Source organism: Erinaceus europaeus, chromosome 15 (assembly GCF_950295315.1).
Source record: "Erinaceus europaeus chromosome 15, mEriEur2.1, whole genome shotgun sequence".
NCBI classification, from domain to species: domain Eukaryota; kingdom Metazoa; phylum Chordata; class Mammalia; order Eulipotyphla; family Erinaceidae; genus Erinaceus; species Erinaceus europaeus.
Window position 1 is genome coordinate 37,398,749 of NC_080176.1, and position 24,550 is coordinate 37,423,298.

Genomic DNA, 24,550 nt, shown 5'->3' on the forward strand with positions numbered 1-24,550 from the left:
TTATTTTTATTTACCAGAGTGATGCTCAGCACTGGTTTATAATGGTGTGAAGGACTGAACCTGGGACTTTGGAGGCCCAAGGATGACATTCTCTTTGCTACCTCCCATTATGCTATCTCCCCTGCTCTAATACTAAAAAAATGTGATTGCATTTTCTGTTAGTTTTTAAAATAGAGAGAAATTGAGAGCAGAGTAGAGAGGGAGAGAAAAAGATACACCAGCAGCACTGTTTCACTGCTTGTGAAGCTTCTTCCCTGCAAGTGGGGAGTAGGGGTTTGAGCCCCCATCCTTGTACATAGTGATATGTGTGCTTTATTGGGGTGTACCACTACTCTACCCTCCGAACCTGTGACTGTATTTGGATTTTTATTAGGAACACCAGATGGGCAAAAAAATTCCTTGTAATATTGTCATTTTCAGGAAATGCTACTTTTATCTGTAGGTGACATCACCAACCACTGGAATGCACACTCCTGGATGGGTGGGTCACTATGCCACCTGAGTTAACACTGGCCACAAGGCTTTGCCACACCACACCCTGTCTGTCCTAGCCCTCCCTCCAGGTCAGCCCTCTGATTCCCCCACATTCCAGATGATATGATTGGAGCTCTGCTCCTCAGGCTGTGAGGTAAAGTGGCTAGGGGGGACCAGGGCAAACTTCCCTAAGGATCCAGATGACTGAATTACCTAAGAAAAGGTGGATACCATCCATGCCCAACAGGAGAAACTTTAAGACTAAGCATAGAAAGGATGCCTTCTGAGGACTCCATAAACATTGTTTCATGACCTTTGTCTGAGTGGTGCTCTGGGTGAGAACTGCATGATATTCTGCAGGTCTTTTTAGCTCTGGCTATGATAGCACAGAAGTTCTTCCTTGATGGTCTCTTTCATTGAAATCCATGTCAGCATTGCATTAAACTAGGAATTACTTTCCTTGTGAGATAACTGTTCTCAAGAAAGCCTTACGATATTTGTTCTCACTTATGTATTTTCTTTTTCTCTATTTTGCCTGCCATGTGGATAAGTGAAAGCAAATAGGCTATAAGTATTGAAGTAAAAAAAAAAAAGGTGCTATTGAAAATATTTAACCCGTTAAAAAAATTTACTTTAAATGATAGGCCCTTTCATCCTGCAACTTCGCCTTGTAAAGCTTGAACCTTTCCCAGATCCTCTCAAGGGACTTCTAAGTCTGATATTAAAAGCCAGTATCCTAGCAGGAAGGTAGTGGTGCTAATAGGAATACCAGTTTTGAAAACAGTGCTGTGAGAAACCTTATTTTTCCTACATAAGAGAGGCTATCATTAATGTTTAAACCAATCCATTTATTTGTTCTTAGTAGAATTTAATAGATAGGGATACTCTATGTCTAAGTGAAAATATGTTTGCTGGATTTCTGATATATGCCACAAACTGTGTGTGGCTCTGTTTTATACTTTTGCTTGCTTCTTAATCCTTGTAAAAGTGTTACCACAAACATCATTTCAAATATTCCTGAGAAGTGGTCATTTTGTTTTAGCATTTCTCTTCAAATTATGTTTGTATCAGGAAAGTTTGTACAGAATATGAAATCAGAGACTTCCCTAAAAACAAACAAAAACCCCTTAAAAAGTAAGAGATTAAGAGTGGTGTGGAATTCTGACCATGTGAATGCTCCTGAAATCTATATTTCACAGATTGGATAGAGGGCAGGAATACTTCTGTTAGTGGTGAGGAAGGAAGAGTGTGAAGGAACAGAATGACTTCCCAAAGGGAAATTTTGGGTCTCTCAGGACTGATATGAGGCAGCAGAGACTGCCAGTATGAGACTGTCACTACACAGCCAGTGGGCAACTTTAACTGCACTTTTGATTAGTTTCTCAAAAGGTTGAGTCATAGAGATCAGACATTACAGAGTCTGGCAGTGACTAAGTATTCCATAGAGCCAGATGGAGAGGCCTCTAGCTCAGAGAGGGGCCACTCAGACTACCTCAGGAAGATGCCTTTTCCTTCAGAGAGCATGGGCTGCCTCATCATACAGTAACTGTATTGTTGTTCATTTGGTGATGAATAGAAGAGGGCAGTCAGCCACCCCACAGAGAGGCAGAGATTCAGGGAACCCAGGGCTGCTGGGCTAAGACACTGTTCCCTTTTGCAGCGTCCTGTGCAGGAGCCTTGTGACTGATGGCCAGAGTCGCAAGGCCGTGTTTGAGCTGCTGGGAGATGCAAACATTCGGCTCAAAGTGCATATGGCCCGATTCCTCCTGGTAGGTTTCTGTTTTGCCTGTTTAATTTTAGAAGCATTTTATTGATATCTATTGTTTTAAAGACTTATTGGGGCTGGGGAGATGACTCAATGATAGACTGCGTGGTTTGCATGAGGTCCTGGACTTGATGTCCTAAACTACATAAAAGCAAACAAACAAAGCATCATAAATGACAGAGCATTGGTTCTCTCTCTCATACAAGGAAGATGCTTATTGGAGTTGGATGCTAACCCACATAGTGCAGGATATGCCTTACCACACTTGAGACTCTGGGTTGAAGCCCTGGCCCATATAGGAGCACTGTAAACTCCATGGATGGTGAGAGGTGTTGAGGTATCTCTCCTCTCTCTACCACCTTCTCTCTAAAGTAAGATAAACATTTGGTTCAGGAGGCTACTTAGCAATATCACAAATGCACAGAGTCCTGAATTTCTTCTGCAGTACTGCACTGCAAAAAAAAATTATGAAATTTTGTCTGGGTTTGGATTTTATCTAAAAAAATTAACCTGTGAAAAACTGTGGATTTTTCTGTTTATTCTTTCCATCTATAAATCTGACTTATTAATTTATTTGACCCATTTTATAATGTACAACAAATTAAAATTTTTATTACCTTTATTTTATTTATTGGATAGAAACAACCAGAAATTGAGAGGGGGGAGGGGAAGAGGGAGACTGCAGCACTGTTTCACCACTTGCAAAGCTTTACCCCTACAGGTGGGGACTTGAACCTGGGTCCTTGGACATTGTAACATGTGCACTCAATCAGATGCGCCACCACCTGGCCCCAAGTTTTAGCAATCACATTTGAAAAAATCTCACAAAAACTTTGTTTAATTCATTTTTTATTCATTGTTACTATTATGAGTTAAGACTTTTATCATTCTGTTTTCTAGTTTGTTATTACTACTGACATAGAGAAATAACATATGGAGGTCGAGTGGTGGTCCTTGCTGTTGAGTGCACACACCACCATGCCCAAGAACCTGGGTTTGAGTTCTCCACTCCCTACCCACAGGGGTGATGCTTCATGAACAGTGAAGCAGTGCTACAGGCATCTAGTTTTTTTCTCTCCCTCTCTCTCGTTCCCCTTACCCTCCTAATTTCGCTCTATCCTATGAAATAAAATAGAAAAACAAAAAAGAGAAATAACATAGTACTGTTTATATTTCCTGTTAGTTTACTAGTTTATTATGTCTACTAACTTATTCAGATTTCCCCAGAAGGTTAAAGGCTGTAGTGGCTTGTTTTTACTTTTCAGACTGTTGTTGCTTTATTTCAAAAAGAGTCTTATTCAGTTAATTAAACATATAGGTTTCCTTTACTGTCTGGGGTAGATTATTCCTAGAGTTTTAATTAGCTGTAATATTATAAAGGAAAGAAGCCATTAATAATTACTTAAGGTATTTGGGGATATTTCTAGACCTCCCAAATTGCCAACCAAGTTATGTCAAATAACACTTAAATTCCGAATAATACTAATGTACAGTGAAAGCAGTAATGATGTGAAAAACTGCACCAAGTGGTTAGGGGGATCACTCATTCAGGACATATGCCATCTCCATAATAGCTGCTAAGACAAGTGGGAAGCACTGTTCCCTCTTTCCAACATTTGTTATAACATCAAAAGTTCTCTTTGGATTTCTTTTGGTCAGTGAACACAAGTACTGATGTGGTTCTCTTGTAGAAGTGAAGTGGCCTGACATAAACATCCACAAAGTTAAAATGCTAAATTTGGCTCACCTTTTTGATGGTATAACTTAAATATCAGCAATTCAGAGAGAGAGAGAGAGAGAGAGAGAGGGGGAATAGGGCTTTACCTAGGAAGGGATGATCAGAATCTTAACATTTCTCATGGAGTCTAAGATTACCTAAGTATGAAGCCACTTCCTGCTACTCATCACACCCCAGGAAATACCTGGTCAATATGTGTTGGTGCTTTTTTTTTTTTTGTCTTTGTTTTTTTTTCTTTGCCACCAGAGTTACTGCTGGGAGTCTGCTACTACAAGATTGTTCTGCTCCTGCTGAATTCCTTTTTCTTTTACAATAGAGGGTAAGAAACAGAGAGGAAGAGAGAAACAGAAAGAGGAGAGACACAGAAGCAGCACCCCACTGCTCATGATGCATCTCCATGCAGCTGCTCTCTTGTATCTGAGACTTGAGCCTGGGTTCTTGGATTAAAAAAAAAAAGTGACAAAAACAACAGGAAGAATTGTTTTCAAGATTTTTGCATGGTTTTGCTTCTTTGTATGAATATTTGAAAGACAATTTCTCTGGATCCTGTATAACAAGAAGAGAATGTGTGCCCCATGGCTGCCATAGGATGCACCAATCAGTAATTTTTTAACTTAACTCCTACCCCATCTTATTAGGAGGTTAATGGTTTATGGAACAATTGTCTACCTACGGGGTTCATTTCCTGGCTTTGCATCATGGGTATCTGCAAAACACTGTCTCCCCTAACCTAGAGCCCTAACCCCCTCCTCCAAACCCCTCTTCCATTCCTTCCCCAGAGTTCCTAGCTTTGGTGCGGTACCCCACTCATCATCCAAGTTTCTCTCTGTATTATCTTTTTCTGATTCTACTTCTTGAGTTTTACCTATGTGTATTTTTTTTAATACTTAAGGATAATCATTTTAATACCTTAGGATTAATTGTTTAAATTTCTTTGTTGAAAATTTATTTACTTAGGGGATGGGGAGTGGGCACACCTGGTAGAGAACACAAGTAACCATTCACAGAGACCCATTCAAGCCCCTGGCCTCCACCTGCAGGGGGCTGTGGAGCTCTGTGAATGGTGAAGTAGTACTACATGTGTCTCTCTTTCTCCTTCCCTATCTCTCCCTTTTCTCTCTGTCTCTATCAAAAAGAGAAAGAAGTGAAGTAAAAGAAAAAAAAAGACTGATGTAAGTGGTGGATTTCTCATATAGGTGCCAATTACCAGCAGTAACCCTAGCGGCAATAAAATAAATATTTGATACAATCCATTCATTAAATAATAGAAAAAGAAAAAGAGAGACCAGAGCTCTGCTTGGTTTGAGCTACTATAGCCACTCTAAATCAATCATTCTATTCAACAGCTTTTTTTTTTATTATTCGTGACTTAATAATGATCAACAAGATTGTGGGATAAGAGGGGTGCAGTTCCACACAATTCCCACCACCAAAGTTCCATATCCCATCCCCTCTAATAGATCAACAGCTTTTTTAAAGAGTGTGCTTGACTTCTGGTTTGCTGGTCACTGTAATGCATTTTATTTTATCAACAGCATCAGATTTGTATCATACCCATTGAAGAATTCTCAACTGAATATTTGAGACCTCAGGTCAAATGCATTGCCATCCATGGACAATTTGTTAATCAAAGGTAATTGTTGCCTTCCTTTCTCCCTTGCTTGTGCTCAGAGTGAGACTGCTATTCAGACCCATCTGCAGGGTTTGATTTCAATCTAGAAGTGATCAGAGGCCAAGGTGATATGAGAACATTTTTAGAAAGCAGCTTAATCTCTTAACCCCAGCAAAGTTTCCAGAATTTCATATATCAAGGTGATGACATAGGAATATCTGAGGGAAATGGTTAAGTCCCACCCTTCAGGGTAATAACTGAGTTCTATTTTAAATGACCCTTGCAAAGAGTCATTTAATTACTGTCTGAGGCTCTTCATCTTAAACATAGATAAAAAAAAAAGACCCACCTCACAGCCATGTTGTGAATATTAGTTGACCAGTGCTTATTGGAGTATGGGTAGGTTGTCTTGATGTAGATTCAAAACCAGTATAGAGACACAATCATGGAATCTAGTGTACCTACTCAGGACTGGAATAGACACCACCAAGACAATGAAATTTAGCTAAGCCCCAAAGAGATGGTGTGTCTTTGTCTTTATATAGCTTTATGTCAGCATTTATCCTAAAGAGTGAATTTTTTTTTAATTTATTGATCTCATTAAGCAGTAAATCTTAGTTCTACAAAGGGAAGCTTTGAGTTTCTACTTAAATTCTTTTTCATTCAGAATTAAAATGTGCTTCTTTTTTCAGTTCATGGTGTTAGGCTAGTGTCTGGAATGCCATTGAGCAGTCATCCATGCTGAGTGTCTTTGAAGAAGATCTCCACAGTTGATGGTTCTGCAAATCCCTGACCCTTGGTCCTTCTGGTGCTCACATTGTCATGTGTCCAGTGTTCTTCCCTTTCTTTTCTTTTTTTTCATTATTATTTTAAATATTCAATAATATTTCTTTCAGTGCCACCTGTGTCTCCCTGGCCCCTGAAACGCCTGCAAGAGCCTTAACTTTTAGTGTTCCGAGTAGCGGGGATTCCCCTCCCCTGCGCCAGGGGCCTTCACCTTCTGCAGGGGTTGTTAGTGGAATCACCTTGAAGGCTCCACAGGTAGGACTCCCCTGAGTGTTGTGTTTCTGGACTGGTGGTTCTCACAGTGTTGTCCCCCCTCCCCTGCAACAGCATCACCAGGGAGCATATTATAAATGCAAAATTTTAAGCTGAATCTGAACCTTTGGAGGTGAGGCTCAGGCAATCTGTGCCTTAACTAACTTGGCAGGGATTCAGATCCCAGACGTGGCGCATCCCAATAATCCTACCTCTGACCTCCTCTCTCCTTCCTTCAGCTCTGTTCAGTCATTTGATTTTTGTTGTTGTTGTTGTTGTAAAATAGTGGTATCTTTTGATCTCTCATATCTTCAGGGATTTCTAAAAATTAATCATTCTCCACAGTTATATTGCAAGCACTTTTAGAATTACTGCTGTGGGGCCTGGGTGGTGGTTCACCTGGTTGAGAGCTCACATTACAGTGCACAAGGACACAGATTCAAGCCCTCAGTCCCCACCTGCAGGGGGAAACCTTCACAAGTGGTGAAGCAGTGCTGCAGATGTCTTTCTACCTCTCTCCCTGCCCTCTCAATTTCTGGCTGTCTCTATCCAATGAAAAATAAATATAATCTGAAAAAAAATTTTAAAATAGCATTACTGCTGTGACTCAGGTGTGTGTGTGTGTGTCCAATTCCACCAAACAAGCACAGGTAGAACATTCCTGATACATAATTATGTATTGATTAATCATCTAGAGCACAAAGATGAAATATAGTGTGAGAATGCCTTTTTTTTCACTGTAAACTATGGAACTGCAGAACTTAAAATTTTATTCTGAGGACATTCTGTCATTATAGTCCTAGAGCTAGTTTGTCAGCTCTCATTATACCCAGTTAGGAAATGAACACTGTCTGAGGAGGAAAATATAATGAGATTTCATATGGGGAAGGCAGCCTAGAGGAGTAAAGGGAAATGAATTAAAATCCAGACAATAGAGTTTTGCCCCCATATTACTATTGAATGAGTGTGTGATTTTCAGTAATGTTTTTTCCATCCTGAGTCACAGGATTTATCTGTAAGGTGGTGATAATCTTTTTCTTGTTGTTGTTGCTATTGTAGTTTTTTTGAGGTTTGAAAAGACTTATGACAGTCATGAAGAGGCTTTCTGGGGAGAGCAGACTCACACTCAAGCTTGATCAAAAAGAACTACCTCTTGGTTTTTGTTGAGGCTGAGGCTAAGAGTGTTCGATCTAGGATGAGGTCTCTCTCTCTCTCATTCAAAACATGAAGTTTAAACTTCTTTCCTGTGTCAGGTATGAACACCTGGGCTTTCTTATTGGCTTAGCTAAGTGCAGAGCAGAAGGAGAAAGGATAATGATGGGGCTTGGAAAGGGTCATCAGTCAAGCATCAAAAATAGAGTCTGACATTTTATTGCCTATTGCTTATTACAGGTAGTACTTGAATGCTGTAAGCATTTGGCAGCTGTACCGAACATTTCTGTTGGGTATGCACCTAAGAATGCAATTAGTCCACTCAGCCTTGGTAAAACACTGCCAGACAGTTTTCAGCTTGGGGCTGAAGCTCAATTTGCTGCACCATTCTGCACTTGGGCTTACCTCCCATCTTGATGATTATAGATGAATAAAGCTAGCATCAACATTCAAGTGAAGGTTTTCATTTTACTTGGGTAAACACCTAAGTAACTTTCATTTAATTATTTTTAGCTCTTTAGCTTGAGGAAATTTTTCCCCCTTTTCTTAATTCTTGTTTATTTTTCCCCCGTGAGCGATTCCACCAGCCCCAAAAGCTGACTTTTATTATTATTTTTCTTTATTGGGAGGATTAATGGTTTACAATCAACAGTAAAATATATAATCTTTAGGGAGTTGGGCAGTAGTGCAGTGGGTTAAGCCACGTGGTGCGAAGCGCAAGGACTGGCAACTTAAGGATCCCAGTTAAGAGCCCCCAGCTCCCTACCTGCAGGGGAGTTGCTTCATATGTGGTGAAGCAGGTCTGCAGGTGTCTATCTTTCTCTTCCCCTCTCTGTCTTCCCCTCCTCTCTCCATTTCTCTCTGTCCTATCCAACAACAATGACATCAACAATAACTACAACAATAAAACAAGGGCAACAAAAGGGAATAAATAAATAAATAAATAAATAAAAATACGTAATCTTTATATGTGTAACATTTCTCAGTTTTCCACATAATAATTCAACCCCCTCTAAGTCCTCTTCTGCCATCATGTTCCAGGAGCTGAACCCCCTCTCCTTACACCTACCCCAGAGTCTTTTACTTTGGTGCAATATGCCAACTCCAGTCCAAGTTCTGCTTAGTGTTTTCCCTTCTGTTCTTGTTTTTCAACTTCTGCCTGTGATTGAAATCATCCCATATTCATCCTTCTGTTTCTGGCTTATCTCACTTCACATGATTCCTTCAAGTTCTAACCAAGATGAAGTGAAGAATGTGAAATCACCATTTTTAATAGCTGAGTAGTATACCATCATGTATATAGACCACAACTTACTCAACCACTCATCTGTTGTTGGACACCTAGGTTGCTTCCAGGTTTTGGCTATTACAAATTGTGCTGCTATGAACATAAGTATATGCAAATCTTTTTGAATGGCTTTTGATATATCCCCAAGGAGAGGAATTGTGGAGTCATATGGTAGGTCCACTTCTAGCCTTCTGAGAGTTCTCCAGACTGCTCTCTACAGGGGTTTAGACCAATTGACATTCCCACCAACAGTGAAGGAACATTCCTTTATCCCCACAACCTCTCCAACATTTGTTGTTGCTACGTTTTCTGATGTGTGATATTCTCACCAAAGTGAAGTGGTATCTCATTGTTGTCTTTATATGCATTTCTCTGACAATCAAAGACTTGGAGCATTTTTTCTTATGTCAGATGGCCTTTTGGATCTCTTTTGTAGTGAATATTCTGTCCATATCCTCTCCCAATTTTTGGATGGGGTCATTTGGTTTTTTGTTGCTGAATTTGGTGAGACCTTTATATATTTTGGTTATTAGTCTCTTGTCTGATGTATGGCATGTCAAAATCTTCTCCCATTCTGTGAGGGGTCTCTTTGGGTGGTGGTATCTTTGGCTGTGAAGCTTTTTAATTTGCTGTAAGGTTGTCAACCTACATAATTAACATAAAAAGTCAGTGGCATTCTTCTATGCAAACACTAAGCTAGAAGAAGAAGAAATCCAGAAATCAATTCCTTTTACTGTAGCAACAAAAACAATAAAATACCTAGGAATAAACCTAACAAAAAAAGAGAAAGGCTTGTATACTGAAAATTATGAGTCACTATTCAAGGAAACAGAAAAGACACAAAAAAGTGGAAAGATATTCCATGTTCATTGGTTGGAAGAATTAAAATCATCAAAATTAATATACTACCCAAAGCCACATACAAATTTAATACAATCCCCATCAAGGTACCACCCAGTTTTTTAGGAGAATAGAATAAAAGCTACAAATGTTTATCTGGAACCAGAAAATAGCTAGAACTGTCATAAACAACCCTAAGAAGAAAGAACTGAACCGAAGGCATCACACTCCTTCATCTCAGATTGTACTATAGGGCTATTATAATCAAAACTGCCTGCTACCAAAGCAAAAATAGATACACTGACCAGAATTGAGAGTTCAGAAATAGGCCTCCTCACCACCAGCTATGACCATCTAATCTCTGACAAAGGTGTCCAGACTATTAAATGGGGTAAGGGAAGTCTCTTTAACAAATGGTGTTGAAAAAATTGGGTTGAAACTTGCAGAAGAATGAAACTGAACCACTATATTTCACCAGACACATCCCATTTCACCAAACCAGATTCCAAATGTATCAAGGACTTGGATGTTAGACCAGAAACTATCAAATACTTAGAGGAAAATATTGGCAGAACTTTTACTCATCTAAGTTTTATAGGGATCTTCAGTGATAAAAATCCAGTTGCAAGGAAGACCAAAAGAAAAATAAACCAATAGGGCTACATCTTTTTACTTCTAGAACCAAGTGACCCTGAGAGGACTCATACCACACCCGGGCCGTTATGTCTTTGTCATCCATTTTTCTCAACCAGCGCACCCAATGTTTCCTACACAGGTGCTGGTGGATGGGGGTCATCTGTCTCCAGGTGAGCTGCAGGGAGTGGCCACAACTGCCTGCCTCTCTTGTTCTTGCAGTTTCATGATGGTAATCCCTCTCTTTCTATCCCCAGGGAGTTTCCATGCTTCTTTTTGCCCCCATGTGCTTGGCTGCCAAGACCAAGTGGTCACTGAAGATCAGGTTGAGTTTGACATCTCAAAACCTGAGGTGTCAGTGACTGTGAAAGTTCCAGAAGAAAAGTCCTTAGTGTTGGTGAGTCTGTTTGTCTTTCAGCTTACGCTCCATGTGGTTGATTTGGTTAACCAATATGTGTATATATCTGTATATATCTGTTTGGCTTATGGCAGTAGTTCCTTTAAAGAATTTAAGTCATACTTACAGAAAAATCTTTGCACTACAGTCTTCTTTAAACTATCGCTTTTTATTGAGCGGAAATATGGCTTATAGGACAGTTGTTGGCCCATAGGTACAACCTCTGATCTCCTCTGATAGTAGGTTTCTTCATACCACTCTCTCCCTCTCCCAAATCTTTCTCCACCATTGCACACTGGATCCCTAATGCCTTCCCCACCATTTCCATCTATTCCCTCCCCCCAGAGTTCTTTGCTTTGGTACAATACAGAAGTCACAGCTTCCTTTTACAAAAACATTTGATAATTAAACTTAATGGGAACCTGAATAATAGAGACATAGATAGAAAGAAAAATTGTCTCTGCAAGTAGCTCCTCAATGAACTGGTCTCTCTTGGAATTATTATTTTAAAAAATTTTTATTTATAAAATGGAAATATTGACAAGACCATAGGATGAGAGGGGTACAATTCCACACAATTCCCACCACCAGAACTCCATATCCCATCCCCTCCCTTCAAAGCTTTCATATTCTTTATCCCTCTGGGAATATGGACCCAGGGTCATTATGGGGTGCAGAAGGTGGAAGGTCTGGCTTCTGTAATGGCTTCCCCACTGAACATGGACATTGGCAGGTCAATCCATACTCCCAACCCATCTCTCTCTTTCCCTATTGGGCAGGGATCTAGGGAGGCAGGGTTTCTCCTGGAATTATTTTGCCGACCTAGACACTTTTGGCTTTCCTTGCTCCTGTCTTCCAGCTTGTCTCCACTTTTGCTAGCATTCCTATAGTGATTTTCCATTCCTTCTCTCCCATCAGGCTGGCTCTCCCTTGGGTTGGATGCTTACTTCTCCTGTTCTATCCTTGCTGTTTTGATAACATTGTTCGCACCTTTTGATTCTGTTCTCTCCTTTGACACTTGTGGGTTTCTCCTGAATGCTAAGCCCAATGCAGGAGAGTTTATTGCAGATCTGTCTCTTTAACTAGAGATCTGACAAGTTCTTCAAACTGATCCTAATCTACTCAGCCCATGGTATCCTTCTTCCCTGATTATTACATGATAGATAGACTCATTCAGGTTCTATTGAATGTCTGTAAAGTCTTCCAGATCACCAGCATGTGTTGCTATAGCCCTGTTCTCAGAGTGTGTCAACTTCCCAGGGCCAGGGGGCCTGACTTTATACCTGATACACAGTGCCTGGCAAAATTTATGATACACACTCAGGGGCAAGTTACAGTCTGGGGTTTCCCCCATGTCTTGTCATTTCAGTTTGTTCACCTTTGAAACATAAAACAACAACTTCTAGAGACCCAAAGGGATCCCAGGCTTGTGTACCATGGGTCTCTGGTCATCTTAACAGGCTCCTGCACAGCCCCAGGTCTCCTGTACATGTACAGCCCAACACTCCTGGTTGATGTTTCTCTGAGCAGATGTCCCAAGAGTTTGTATATACATTGTCGTCTCCTATATGGAAACACATGGAACCCTTAACACTGACTTCTGGTTATTTATTAATTCTTTGTTCACATCCTGTCTCTTTGACCTTAGACTAAGAAACATAGAACAAGACCATAATGAAGAGAGTAAGCGTCATAAATATCATAGAGGTGACCTGTTGTTGGGATTCTAAAGTAATGTTGTGGTTTCTGTTAGGTTCGTGTTCTAGTAGTGCCTGCAGAGAATCATGACTACCAAATCCTTCACAAAAAATCAGTGGACAAGTCACTTGAGTTTATTAGCAGTTGTGGAGGAGACAGCTTTTATATTGAGTAAGTATTATGTCATAGAAAAGCTCTCCCATATTCTTCCCAGAGCAAGACCTGGGAGAGTCTGGCTCTTATATTATTCTTCCTCTGGATGTCCAAGGAGAGTCCCAAGGAGATGCTCTGCCTAGTGGCACTATATCTACCAGCAGACTAGACCATGAACACCTGCCCAAGCTTATCATCTTCAACTTTGATCACAACAGAGATCCACCCAGCCAGCTAGGCTGCTATATATAAATCTTTGCTGTTTCCTGTTAGCCAATTAAGATTCCTAAAAGTTCCCACACTAGGCTTCCCCCACAATTCTCACCCTCTTGCCATCAGCTTGTGTAGTGTCACAGAGACACAGACCTCACCATTTTCTCTCCTTGAGTCCTTTAATGGTAAACATATAGGAACGCCCTTACTATTGACTCCTGAAGTTTTCCTCTGCAGGTACACATTGCCCCATGTAGGCTTCCTAGGGACCCTGGGTAGTCTAGGGTCTCTGCCAGGCATACTCCTATATAAAGACCATGAAGAACAAAGACAAGTCAAGTGACAAAAGTCATTCCATAGATCTGTGGACTTGGGAGTGTCACTTAACTTTTAAGAACCTTAGTTACCTTATCTATGAAATGGTGAGTAAGCCTAATTGATTGGCTAGTTGCAAATTGAAGTAGCATATAAGGCCTTGGGAATGGCTCATGTAGTAGAGTGTGGATCTTACTAAGTACAGGGCCCTAGGTTCAGGCCCCAGCACTAGATGGGAGCACCATGGATGGCACAAAGGGAGGGAGGTTCCTTGGATGGTGAAGCAGTACTGTAGTATCTTCCCCTCATCCTCTTGCTTCTTTTTTGTCAAGAATGAAAAAAAAATGGCTTGGGAAGGTTTCTTGGTGGTGTCATGCCTGAGCAAGACCCTGAGTTCATTCCTATGTAAATAAGTTATATGTAGGCAAAACTAGCACAGAACATTCAATTAGTGTTAGTTGACCTTCTCCTGGTGCATCCCGTGAGTACCCATTCATTGGGGAAACTGAGGATCCTTCCTAGCCGACCGAATCCACATGGATCCCAGTCACTTTCAAAGCCAGCAACAAGCAGCTTCTGACAGCTTTCAAGCTGTTGGTCCTCTTCGAGTCCTCCAACTTAATGTTGAGGGGCTGTCCTTTGCCAAATGCGTTCTTATTGGTCAATTGGCGATACAGCATCAGGCAGATGTTATTTGCTTACAAGAAACACATATAGCAGTCGATTCACCATCAGTGGATTCGATTTAATATGCTATAATCTCCATCCTAAACACGGCCGAGCCATCTACACCAAATTGTGTCTTGCGGACGTTTACCATACGGCCTCTTCGAACTTTTACTACTCCATTACTATTGGAACTATTCAGCTCGTCAACGTATATAAGCCTCCCAGTGCCTCATGGGATAATGAGGTCCTGCCTAGCCTGAATCACCCAGCCGTTTACTTTGGAGACTTTAATAGTCATCACCAAGACTGGGGATATTCCTCCACTCGTGCTGACAGCTCTATCTTAGCCGACTGGGCTTCAGCGAATGACCTCTCCCTACTATACGATCCCAAACAGCCAGGCTCTTTTCACAGTGCTAGATGGAATAAAGACTCGTCACCCAACCTGTGCTGGATTAACACAGTCAACGGCCAAGCCTTTCCCGCTATGAGACACGTTCCTGCACAGTCATCACCGCCCAGCTATCATCCACATTGGTCTCCAGCTCCCACTGATTCTGTGCTCAGAGAAACTAAGATGGAACTTTCGGAAAGCAAACTGGCGTCTGTTCAATGATCTTACCAACAAATCTATTCCTGCAATTCCAATTAACTCTATCCCCTCTGAAGATTCCTACAGGTGCTTCTGCCAAGCCATCTTCAAAGTAGCTTCCCAAGCCATTCCTCGTGGGAGACGTGCTAACTATACGCCTTGTCTTGATGCTGAATGCGAGCAACTACTAAAGCAGTATGATGAGTTGGGCGACTCAGATGTGGCTGACCATCTCATTGCCTCCCTGGATGCAGCACGTCAAGCCCACTGGCAACAACTCACGGAAAGTCTGAACTTCACCCACTCAAGTAAGAAGGCCTGGAAGCTTCTTCACAGACTGGGTGCCAGTAGCCAACCCCCTCCCGTCTCCCATCCTCCTATATCTCCAAACTCAGTGGCCAGTCACCTAACTCAAGTTGGACGTGCTAAGATCGACCCAGTCTGGAAAAGAGAAATTTCCCATGAGTGGTCATCCCACTTCCGTTTATCTTGTCCATCTCCAAAACGCTCCCTTTACACTGTCTGAACTGGAAGACGCTTTGAAGAGGGTCAAACCGGGAACGGCTGCTGGCTATGATAACATCACCCCAGAACTCATTCTTAACTTGGGCCCCGCGGCAAAGAAGTGGCTCACTTCATTCCTGTCCCACATCTTGGAATCTGAGTCTATACCCAAAATTTGGCGTCGTGCAAAGATAATAGCGGTTTTGAAACCAAAGAAAGACCCAACACTGGCCGCCAGCTATAGACCAATTTCTCTCCTCTCCATGTGTTATAAACTCCTTGAGAGGCTGCTTCTGTCACGTATTTCTCCTCTTACAGAGAAATTCCTATCACCCGCCCAAGCTGGTTTCCGCCCAGGAAGATCTACCTGAGAACAAGCCCTGGCCCTCTCAACTTACATTGAAAATGGATTCCAGAAGAATTTAAAGACGGGTGCTGTCTTTGTTGATCTCACAGCAGCCTATGACATGGTCTGGCACCGTGGTCTCCTAGTCAAGATCTCAAGATGCCTGCCTCCATGGGTGGCCAACACTATATCGTTTCTTCTCCAAAACAGAAGATTCCGGGTGCATCTGGGTGACAAGTCTAGCAGATGGAGACTTGTCTCAAGTGGCCTCCCCCAGGGCTCTGTTCTGGCTCCTACGCTATTTAATATTTACATCAATGACCTCCCAGAAACTTCTTCAAGGAAGTTCATCTACGCTGATGACATCTGCTGTGCAACTCAGGCATCCAAGTTCGACATCCTCGAGGAAACACTCACGAAAGACATGTCTCTGATATCTGATTACTGTAAAAAATGTTGACTAATCCCTAGCACTGCAAAAACGGTATCATCTGTTTTCCATCTACACCATGCCTCGGCCTTGCGTGAGCTTAATGTGCAGCTTGGCGATACGAGAATCCGACATGAAGCCCAGCCAGTCTATCTTGGCATTACTCTAGATCGCACTCTGTCATTTCACGAACATCTCATAAAAACTGCAGCAAAGGTGGGCGCGAGGAATAACATCATTGCAAGACTGGCCAGCTCCTCATGGGGCGCGAGCGCTGCCACACTACGATCATCATCTCTGGCATTATGCTATTCCACTGCAGAATACTGTGCCCCAGTATGGTTCCGTAGCCCCCATGTCCACTTGGTCGATTCCAAATTATATTCCTCCATGAGGATAATTTCTGGAACCATCCGTTCCACCCCAGTTCCATGGCTGCCAGTTCTTAGCAACTTCGCCCTGCCAGATATTCGTCGGGATGCGGCATCATCTAAGTTCATTTCCCACGCCTACGCTCGACCGGACCTGCCAATATACGCGGATATCTTCGCCCACCCTGTCCAACGCTTGACGTCTCGTCACCCAATCTGGTCCCCTACGCCTACACTGAACTTCTCTGTTCCAGACTGTTGGAAACAGAGTTGGCAGTCAGCTGAGGTAAAGAACAAACACCTCATCACAGACCCCTGCAAGCGTCAACCCGGCTTTGACCTAGCACATTATGATTGGGCCCTCCTCAATCACTATCGAACAGGCCATGGCCGGTGTGCCGCTATGTTCCATCGCTGGGGAACCAGAGACGACCCGAACTGCCCCTGCTGCTACAGACAGACTATGACTCACATAGTCAACGACTGCCACCTCTCCAGATTCAAAGGAGGTCTCGAAACTTTACATCAGGCTCAACCTGACGCTGTTGACTGGCTACGGAAGAAGGGCAAACGCTAGAAGAAGAAGAACCTCCTTCTCACTGTTATCATCATCAGTGCAGATACTGTTCATATGTAGAAAATGGCTTCTCTTCAAAGGAGCATGAATATAATTATTAAGTATAAAAATTGCTGTCATCTATAGCCACTTATGACCACTAGTTCCACGTTCTGTCAGGGTTAGTTGTTACTTGCAGTGCTTACTTGGCCTCCAATGAGGACTTACAGATTCTCTTCCTCTCCTTATTTATACAATGAGAAGACTGAGAACACCCCCAAAGTCTGGCCCTTTTGTGAAAGAGACAGTTCTTTTTCAGCTTTAAAAGAAACCTATAAGAGGGAGAGCATAGGGGTCATGCTCCGACCTGATTGCCATCCTATCAGTGTATAGTGTTTGCTGTTGTTGTTTTGCAAAAGAATAAATGCCTTGGGCTTCAACTCCTTATCTTTTGCCTTGGCATTTAACTTAAATTGGACTTTATTTACAACAACATACAATGTACTTTCTTTCCTCTATTCAATTTATTGAGATGTGATGCAGTCCAAATCACCCTCTTAGCAAACTTTTACCCTTTTATTCCAACCACAGAAAGTTGTCACCCACAAGTCCCATGATGTGTCTTGGAGACAACATGGGTGGGAGAGCTGTGAGCCACAGACCAAGACCAGGCTGGGTGTTCTCCCACTTCTTCACAGTTCAGAGTCAAGCACCGCTTGGTGGAGCAAGTGGGAAGGGAAAGGTTGGAACCCTTTCTAGATAACACCTGCTAGATGCATCATGTGTTGTTTCTGTCTCCATAGCCCTCAAATGGCCTCCCAGTTCTGCAAGAATTCTGCCAGGTCCCTGGTGGCCTTTTACTACAAGGGTGCACTGCCTTGTGAATGCCACCCCACCGGGACCTTGGAGCATCATTGCAGTCCAGAGGGTGGGCAGTGCCCATGCCGGGCCAACATTATTGGGCGGCAGTGTACCCGCTGCCAAACAGGCTATTACGGATTCCCGCACTGCAAGCGTAAGTGTGTGTTCAGCTCACGTGAGACATCCCTGAGCCCAGGTAGATGGTGCTCATCTGGGCCAGAGTTTCTTTGCGCTTGAGGCTTCCCCTGTGAAACTTGTGGAAATGTGGATTCTAATTCAGGAAGCCTAGCCTGGGGCCCAGGAAACTGCCATTCTAGTAAGCACTCAGGTACTGCCCATGGTGTACCACAGTTAACAGGGTTCCAGAAGAGACATATCTAAGTTTTTCATGCTATGCAGTTAGGCACTTGCCAGAACAGGAGTGTGTAAGTAGCCATTAGCATCAAGATATTGGGCAGCCCAATTCCTTTCTTGGTGGCAGCCCCTTGAATGTTCTCAACCTGACCAAACCTTCATTGCTCACTGAAGAAGAAGTCCTTGGGTCTTTATCCAAGAGCTGCCATATGGCCTAAGACATGGGCTCACCCCAGGCCACGTGACAGCAGTGAGTCATGTGATACCAACAATGCCTATGTGGAGACGAGCCTTTGCCTACAAGCACTGCACTCCTGTATCAAGCCTGGACCCTGGGCTCAGGGCTCTGAGGTCATGTGGGGTCTTTGTGGATAAACCTTGAGCAGCTAGGCTGTGAGGCCATTGCACTGATACAAGTAGATCTAGAAGTATTATATATATCTTTCAAATTTTCTCTACCTATAACTCTATAAAAACTACTAATAGCCAGCTAATAAAGTGTATCACACATACTAGCAATGGGGCAGAGTGGACAGAGAAAGCAGTCTTCTGGTCCTCACTGGAGATATCTTTACAAAACACCCATGCCAGAGACCTGGGTCACTGGTCTCTGTTCTTCATTCAGTGTTCACATACCAAATGGTGTCTTCCACGAGCATTTGTCATGACTAGCTTTGTTCCCAATAAAGAGAACTTCCAGGTAAGCTACTGTTGTTCTAATTGAGCTGGCTTCACGGGCAGTAACAGAGACGACCAGAGACACGCGGCTGGACCGGGAAACTGTATTTCTTTATTCACGAACAACGATTCATAAACTAACCCAAACTAATCACCAAACAGAACTCTCCTGCATCCTTCTCACATGGCGGCGCCAAGAAGTCTCGAACTCTGTCGGGGTTCTTTGGGGTGGGGACAAGCAGCCCGCGAAACTAGCAGGACTAAACCAATTTTCCTGGCAGGGGGAGAGCTAGACCCAACCAATGTAAAGCATACAACAAGCTACATTTAATATTGCCATAGTGAATGATGTTTCCCCAGAGACTTCTTGGAAGTTTCTGGGAATTTTCTCAGTTGCTACAGTCCTGCTAGAGGTCAGGCAGTGACTAGCCCTTAACTGTTTCTCTGTCGTTTGACCAGCATGCAACTGTGGCAGGCACCTCTGTGAGGAGGTGACAGGGACATGCATCTGTCCTCCCCGGACGGTCAGGCCACGGTGCGAGACATGTGAGTCTCATGCCTTCAGCTTCCACCCTCTGGCTGGCTGTGAAGGTTGCAACTGTTCCAGGAAGGGTACCGTCGGGGCTGTAACCCCAGAGTGTGACAGGGACCATGGACAGTGCAGGTAAGCCCTGGTTGATTAACTGTTGGGTCCTGTTAGGGAAAGTGAAGATACCATCCACCTGCACACTTATTGTTACTTCCTACTTCTCAGGACTCCAAGGACTCCCCCACATTCATCTCAGGGCAGAACCTCCCACCAGAATGGGTTTGGGAGATGTGATAACAGGACCTCTCAGGCTGGGGGCAGTTTGGCAGAGTCTGTGTGAGCAGACACATAGTCTCCTAACGTCACAGGAGCCTTGCCAATTCAAGCCAGCATCATTTCAGACTGTACTATGATTCCCACATGCTTATATTACTAGTTATTTTCCACTGTGTTCTGTTGTGGTGAGTCCTTATCCTTTGACATTTAGATTTGGGATTCAGACCTTCATTCTAGGGTTAGCTGATTTTTAGGCCTGAGGGCTAGGTGGTAGCATAGCAGGTTAAGTGCACATAGACTGGCATAAGCCCCCAGCTCCCTACCTGCAGGGGGGTTGCTTCACAAGCATGAAGCATCCCTAAGCACCCCCCCCCCATCACCAGGCACAGGATCATGATGTTCTTGGGGTTTGTGCTTGTGATCTGGTGTGACTACTATTATAGTTGGTTGCAGCTATCAGGATCTCTAGCTTATGGGCAACTGTATGAATTTCCTATATTTGCTGTAATAGATTACCACAAATGGGGTTATCTAAAATAATAGAAATGTATTTCCTCACAGCGCAAAAAGTAAAAAGCCTCAAATCAAGGTATTCATGGTGCCATGCTCTTTATAAAGCTCTAGGAGGGAATCTATATTCTCTCTCTCTTTATCTCTCTCTCTCTCTCTCTCTCCCTTTATCCCCTTTTTTTGCCACCAAGGTTATCTCTGGGGCTTGGTACCTGCACTACAAATCCACTACCTCTGGCAGCCATTTTCTTAAACCATTTTTTTCTTTCTATTTTTTATTTGACAGGAGAGAGAGAAATTGACAGGAGTGGGAAGGTAGAGAGGGGGAGAGAAAGACACTTGCAGACCTGCTTCACCACTCATGAAGTGTAGCCCCTGCAGGTTGGAGTAGGGGCTCGAACCTGGGTCTTTGAGCATGGTGATAAGTACCCTTAACTGCACTGTTCAGCCCCAACCTACCTTTCTCTTATCTTCTTATTGCTGACTTTTCTTGGCATTCTTTGGGGGAGAAGATGCACTACTTCAATTTATGCCCCTTGTTAACACATGAATTCTCTCTCTCTCTCCTCTCTCTTTCTGTGTGTGTGTGTGTGTTTCTTCTCTTTTTGTTACATGGACACTAGTAATATTTAATTAGAGCCTGCCTTACTCCACTAATACTTCATCTTAATTTGATTATATCTGGAAAAACCCTGTCGCCAAATAAGAGTATTTTTTGGGCACTGGGTGTTAAAACTTGTATATGTCTTTTGGGGGACGAAATTCCACTCTTGGTAGCAAGGATATTTAATTTTCCTAAGGAAAGATCTTGTACCACACCTTTAATTGTTGCTTAATGCCTGAAAATTCTTTTGTACTACTGGATCCTTCTAGGGAAGATGAGTGCGAACTTGAGTCACAAAAGATTCCAAGTCAAAAATCACAGGCATGAGTCCTCTCTGAGTCAATTTCAGTTGCTCATCCTTCTCAAACTATGAGTCTAAATTGAAGGTGATCTACAAATCTAAAGTGATATTCAAGGAGTTTTCATCATAACTAATGAATATATTTTAGGTTCTGATCTCTCTCAAGTTACTCTCTGGAAGTAAAGCACTTTGCTCTCCACTGAAAATTGTCATATTATGACTGTATCCAGGCATCTGTTTCTAAGTTATTTCCAGCAGCTTATTGGTGTATGAGGAGACAGACAGTGTGGAAGAAGACCCTTCTGCCAGGACCCATAGGGACACTACAGAACAAAAAGGTACACAGACTATACCCGAGTATTGTGTACAGTTTTGTGACTGGGGAAGATGGATAAATAAGGAAGCTGAAATAACCTTAATGTGCCAGTCACGACTCAACCAACTTCATAAAAATAAAGAGAAATTTCATGTGCTCCATTGCTGTATTGATCTAGATCAGCTTCATGAGGGAAAATGACTTGTAGTTGCCCTTTTTCAGTTGTTAGTCCCGAAAGTATCCAGACAAATGTCTGTGTCTTGTAGATTAGGGCCGTGGCATGGCCATGCTGTGAGGCTGGGTGGCATTTCTCTTGAGACCAGAGCTCCAGAGTGTCTGTAAATAAAATGTGTGGCTCTTAACAGGGAACTCTGCAAAGACAAGGAGACTTGTAGTTGCCCTTTTTCAGTTGTTAGTCCCGAAAGTATCCAGACAAATGTCCTCTGCTGCCTTTTTCGTTCAGCCACCCTTCCCTTCTTCTTTCCTTTCTACTCTTGCATCAGCAGGTGTTGTTTTTTCCCCCTGGAAGCTAGCAGCTACACTAGGGTTTTCATTTTGCTTTTGCCTACCTTTACTTTACTTTTAAGGACTGGCTTCTCTCAAAAAGCAAATATTCATAAGGAGAATGGAAGGTTTCTCTCATAAAGCCAAAGCAGTGGTGCACTTCATCTTAGCCAATGCTCTTAGCTTTACTAAATGCTTATTAGATAAAGAAATTAAGCATCAGTAAAGGCATTCTCAGAATAGAAGCAAACTCAGGTAGGTATAAATCTGTGAGCCCAGTCAACTTGGAGAAGCAGTTCCTTTGATTGCACATCACAGAATAATGGAATTTTAAACTCCAAGCTGTACATAGTGTTCTCACCTATATTCCCTCTGTCTTCCTTCATCTTCTGTGACATTAGTCTTTCACCTACTTCTTTGAATCATCTTTCTTTCACTGGCATAGCCTTCTGCTTCTGCCTAGCACCGAGATTTTTTATGTGAGTTTGCCTCATATTGTGCCCCTCTTTGGCTGCCTTCATTAACTGTTGGCCTTAGTACGTTACCTCACTCTCCTCTTTGTGTCTCAGTTCTTCCACCTGTAAAATAGAGATACTAGAGGTGCCTACTTAATAAAATTATCTAAAAGGCTAAAAATACAGTGGAAAGACTTTTTATAACAGTGCTTATTCACACTAACACCAGATAATAAGATGTTATTATGTGCCAAGTACTGTCTGTATGCCTTCTTTTCTCTATGCTCTCTTTGCTGGAAAGCCCACCCATTGTCCTGGCTTAGATTATACCAAATCCTTGTGATTCCAAGATCAGAAATTCCAACCCTGACCCTTGATAGATAGTTTACCTTATTTTTTAAGAGGAGATTTTAATTTTTAGTCTAATGAGGGGAGGAGAGAAAAGAGGGGAAGAGACTGCTGAGTTCTGGCTTGTGGTGATTCAGGGGGTTGAAGCTGGGCCATCTGGGCTTCAGGCATGAAAGTTTTTTTGAATAACCAATACCATCTCTCCCTAGCCCTCGTATTTTTATTATTATTATTTTTTTATTTAAGAAAGGATTAATTAACAAAACCATAGGGTAGGAGGGGTACAACTCCACACAATTCACACCACCCAATCTCCATATCCCATCCCCTCCCCTGATAGCTTTCCCATTCTCTATCCCTCTGGGAGCATGGACTCAGGGTCATTGTGGGTTGCAGAAGGTAGAAGGTCTGGCTTCTGTAATTGCTTCCCTGCTGAACATGGGCGTTGACTGGTCAGTCCATACTCCCAGTCTGCCTCTCTCATTCCCTAGTAGGGTGGGTCTCTGGGGAAGCAGAGCTCCAGGACACATTGGTGGGGTCTTCAGTCCAGGGAAACCTGGTCGGCATCCTGATGACATCTGGAACCGGATGACTGAAAAGAGAGTTAACATACGAAGCCAAACAAATTGTTGAACAATCATGGACGCAAAGGTTGGAATAGTGGAGAGGAAGTGTTAGGGGGGTACTCACTGTAAACTCTAGTGCACTTATGCTTTCAGGTATATATTTTGCAGTAGTTTACAGATACGTGTGAACATTTGCTCTCTCTCACAGAAACTGGTGTATATCTAGGTTATGGGACTGTTAGAAAGTGAACCACGTCAGATGGAATTAGAGTATACTATGAAAGGAAAGTTCTCACCCGAGTAATGAAGCTGAAGGGTTGTCATTCCACACGTGAAGTCTCTGGACACAGTCTGAAGTGAAGCATGTTGAGGTGGCAATCGTTGCGTTGGTTAGGTTGTGATCGGCAGATGCAATATTATTTGATATAGATAGGGAGAGACATACAGGAAAGTGGGCCCTATCCAAGGGTTCCAGGACTGGGGGAAGTAAATAAAGGCTCTATAGTGGAGATGTGAGGTTCTTGCTGTCTTAGGGTTCAAAAAGACAATGGATAGTTAATGTTATCATCACATTATTTGGTAATTGGGTTAACTTTGAAAAGTCCTTTTGTTACGGTTTGCTGTACAGTACCCAGTATCTTGTATATAGCTGTGCTATTGGTTGCTTCTGATCTACTTGGTCTAGGCTTTTGAGAGAGTCTGCATATCAATTACACAGCCTATATATTAAAAAGATTCAGTCTGTGTTTTTTTAAATTTTTTAATTTTTAAAAATTTTTTTTATATATTTATTTTATTTATTTATTCCCTTTTTGTTGCCCTTGTTGTTTTATTGTTGTAGTTATTATTGTTGTTATCGTTGTTGGATAGGACAGAGAGAAATGGAGAGAGGAGGGGAAGACAGAGAGGAGGAGAGAAAGATAGACACCTGCAGACCTGCTTCACCGCCTGTGAAGTGACTCCCCTGCAGGTGGGGAGCCGGGGTTCGAACCGGGATCCTTATGCCGGTCCTTGTGCTTTGTGCCACCTGCGCTTAGCCCGCTGCACTACAGCCCGACTCCCTCAGTCTGTGTTTTAAAAAACTTTGAGACATACAATTAATTTTCTACCTCTCATATTAATTAACTAGTGATTTATATGACTACATTTTACAAGGAGTGTACATAAACACCATTGCCACCACCAAAAGACTGTGACCCATCCCTCCCACCCATTCCCATCTGCATGTCTACCCCTCACCACAGGGTTTTTACTTTGGTGCCCTACTTACAATTTAGTCAGGTCCTGCTTTTAGTTTCCCTTTCAGATCTTCTTACTCAACTTTTGTTGATGAGTGGGATCATCTCATACTCATCTTTATCTTTCTGACTTAGCTAACTTAACATAATTCCTTCTAGCTCTGTCCAAGATGGGTCAGAGAAGGTGGGTTCATTGTTCTTGATAGCTGCATAGTATTCCATTGTG

General features: G+C 42.5%; 1 protein-coding gene across 1 annotated transcript in view; it reads left to right on the top strand.

Annotated features, from left to right (window-relative positions):
* LAMA3 (laminin subunit alpha 3) overlaps positions 1-24,550 on the top strand; it is a 266,943-nt gene that overhangs the window by 189,609 nt on the left and 52,784 nt on the right. Inside the window, exons 25-32 of the mRNA XM_060174081.1 lie at positions 2,135-2,243; positions 5,513-5,610; positions 6,486-6,630; positions 10,587-10,713; positions 10,798-10,937; positions 12,691-12,806; positions 17,588-17,799; positions 19,137-19,341. Coding sequence (XP_060030064.1) covers positions 2,135-2,243; positions 5,513-5,610; positions 6,486-6,630; positions 10,587-10,713; positions 10,798-10,937; positions 12,691-12,806; positions 17,588-17,799; positions 19,137-19,341 — 1,152 coding nt within the window. The remainder of the gene's footprint in view (positions 1-2,134; positions 2,244-5,512; positions 5,611-6,485; positions 6,631-10,586; positions 10,714-10,797; positions 10,938-12,690; positions 12,807-17,587; positions 17,800-19,136; positions 19,342-24,550) is intronic.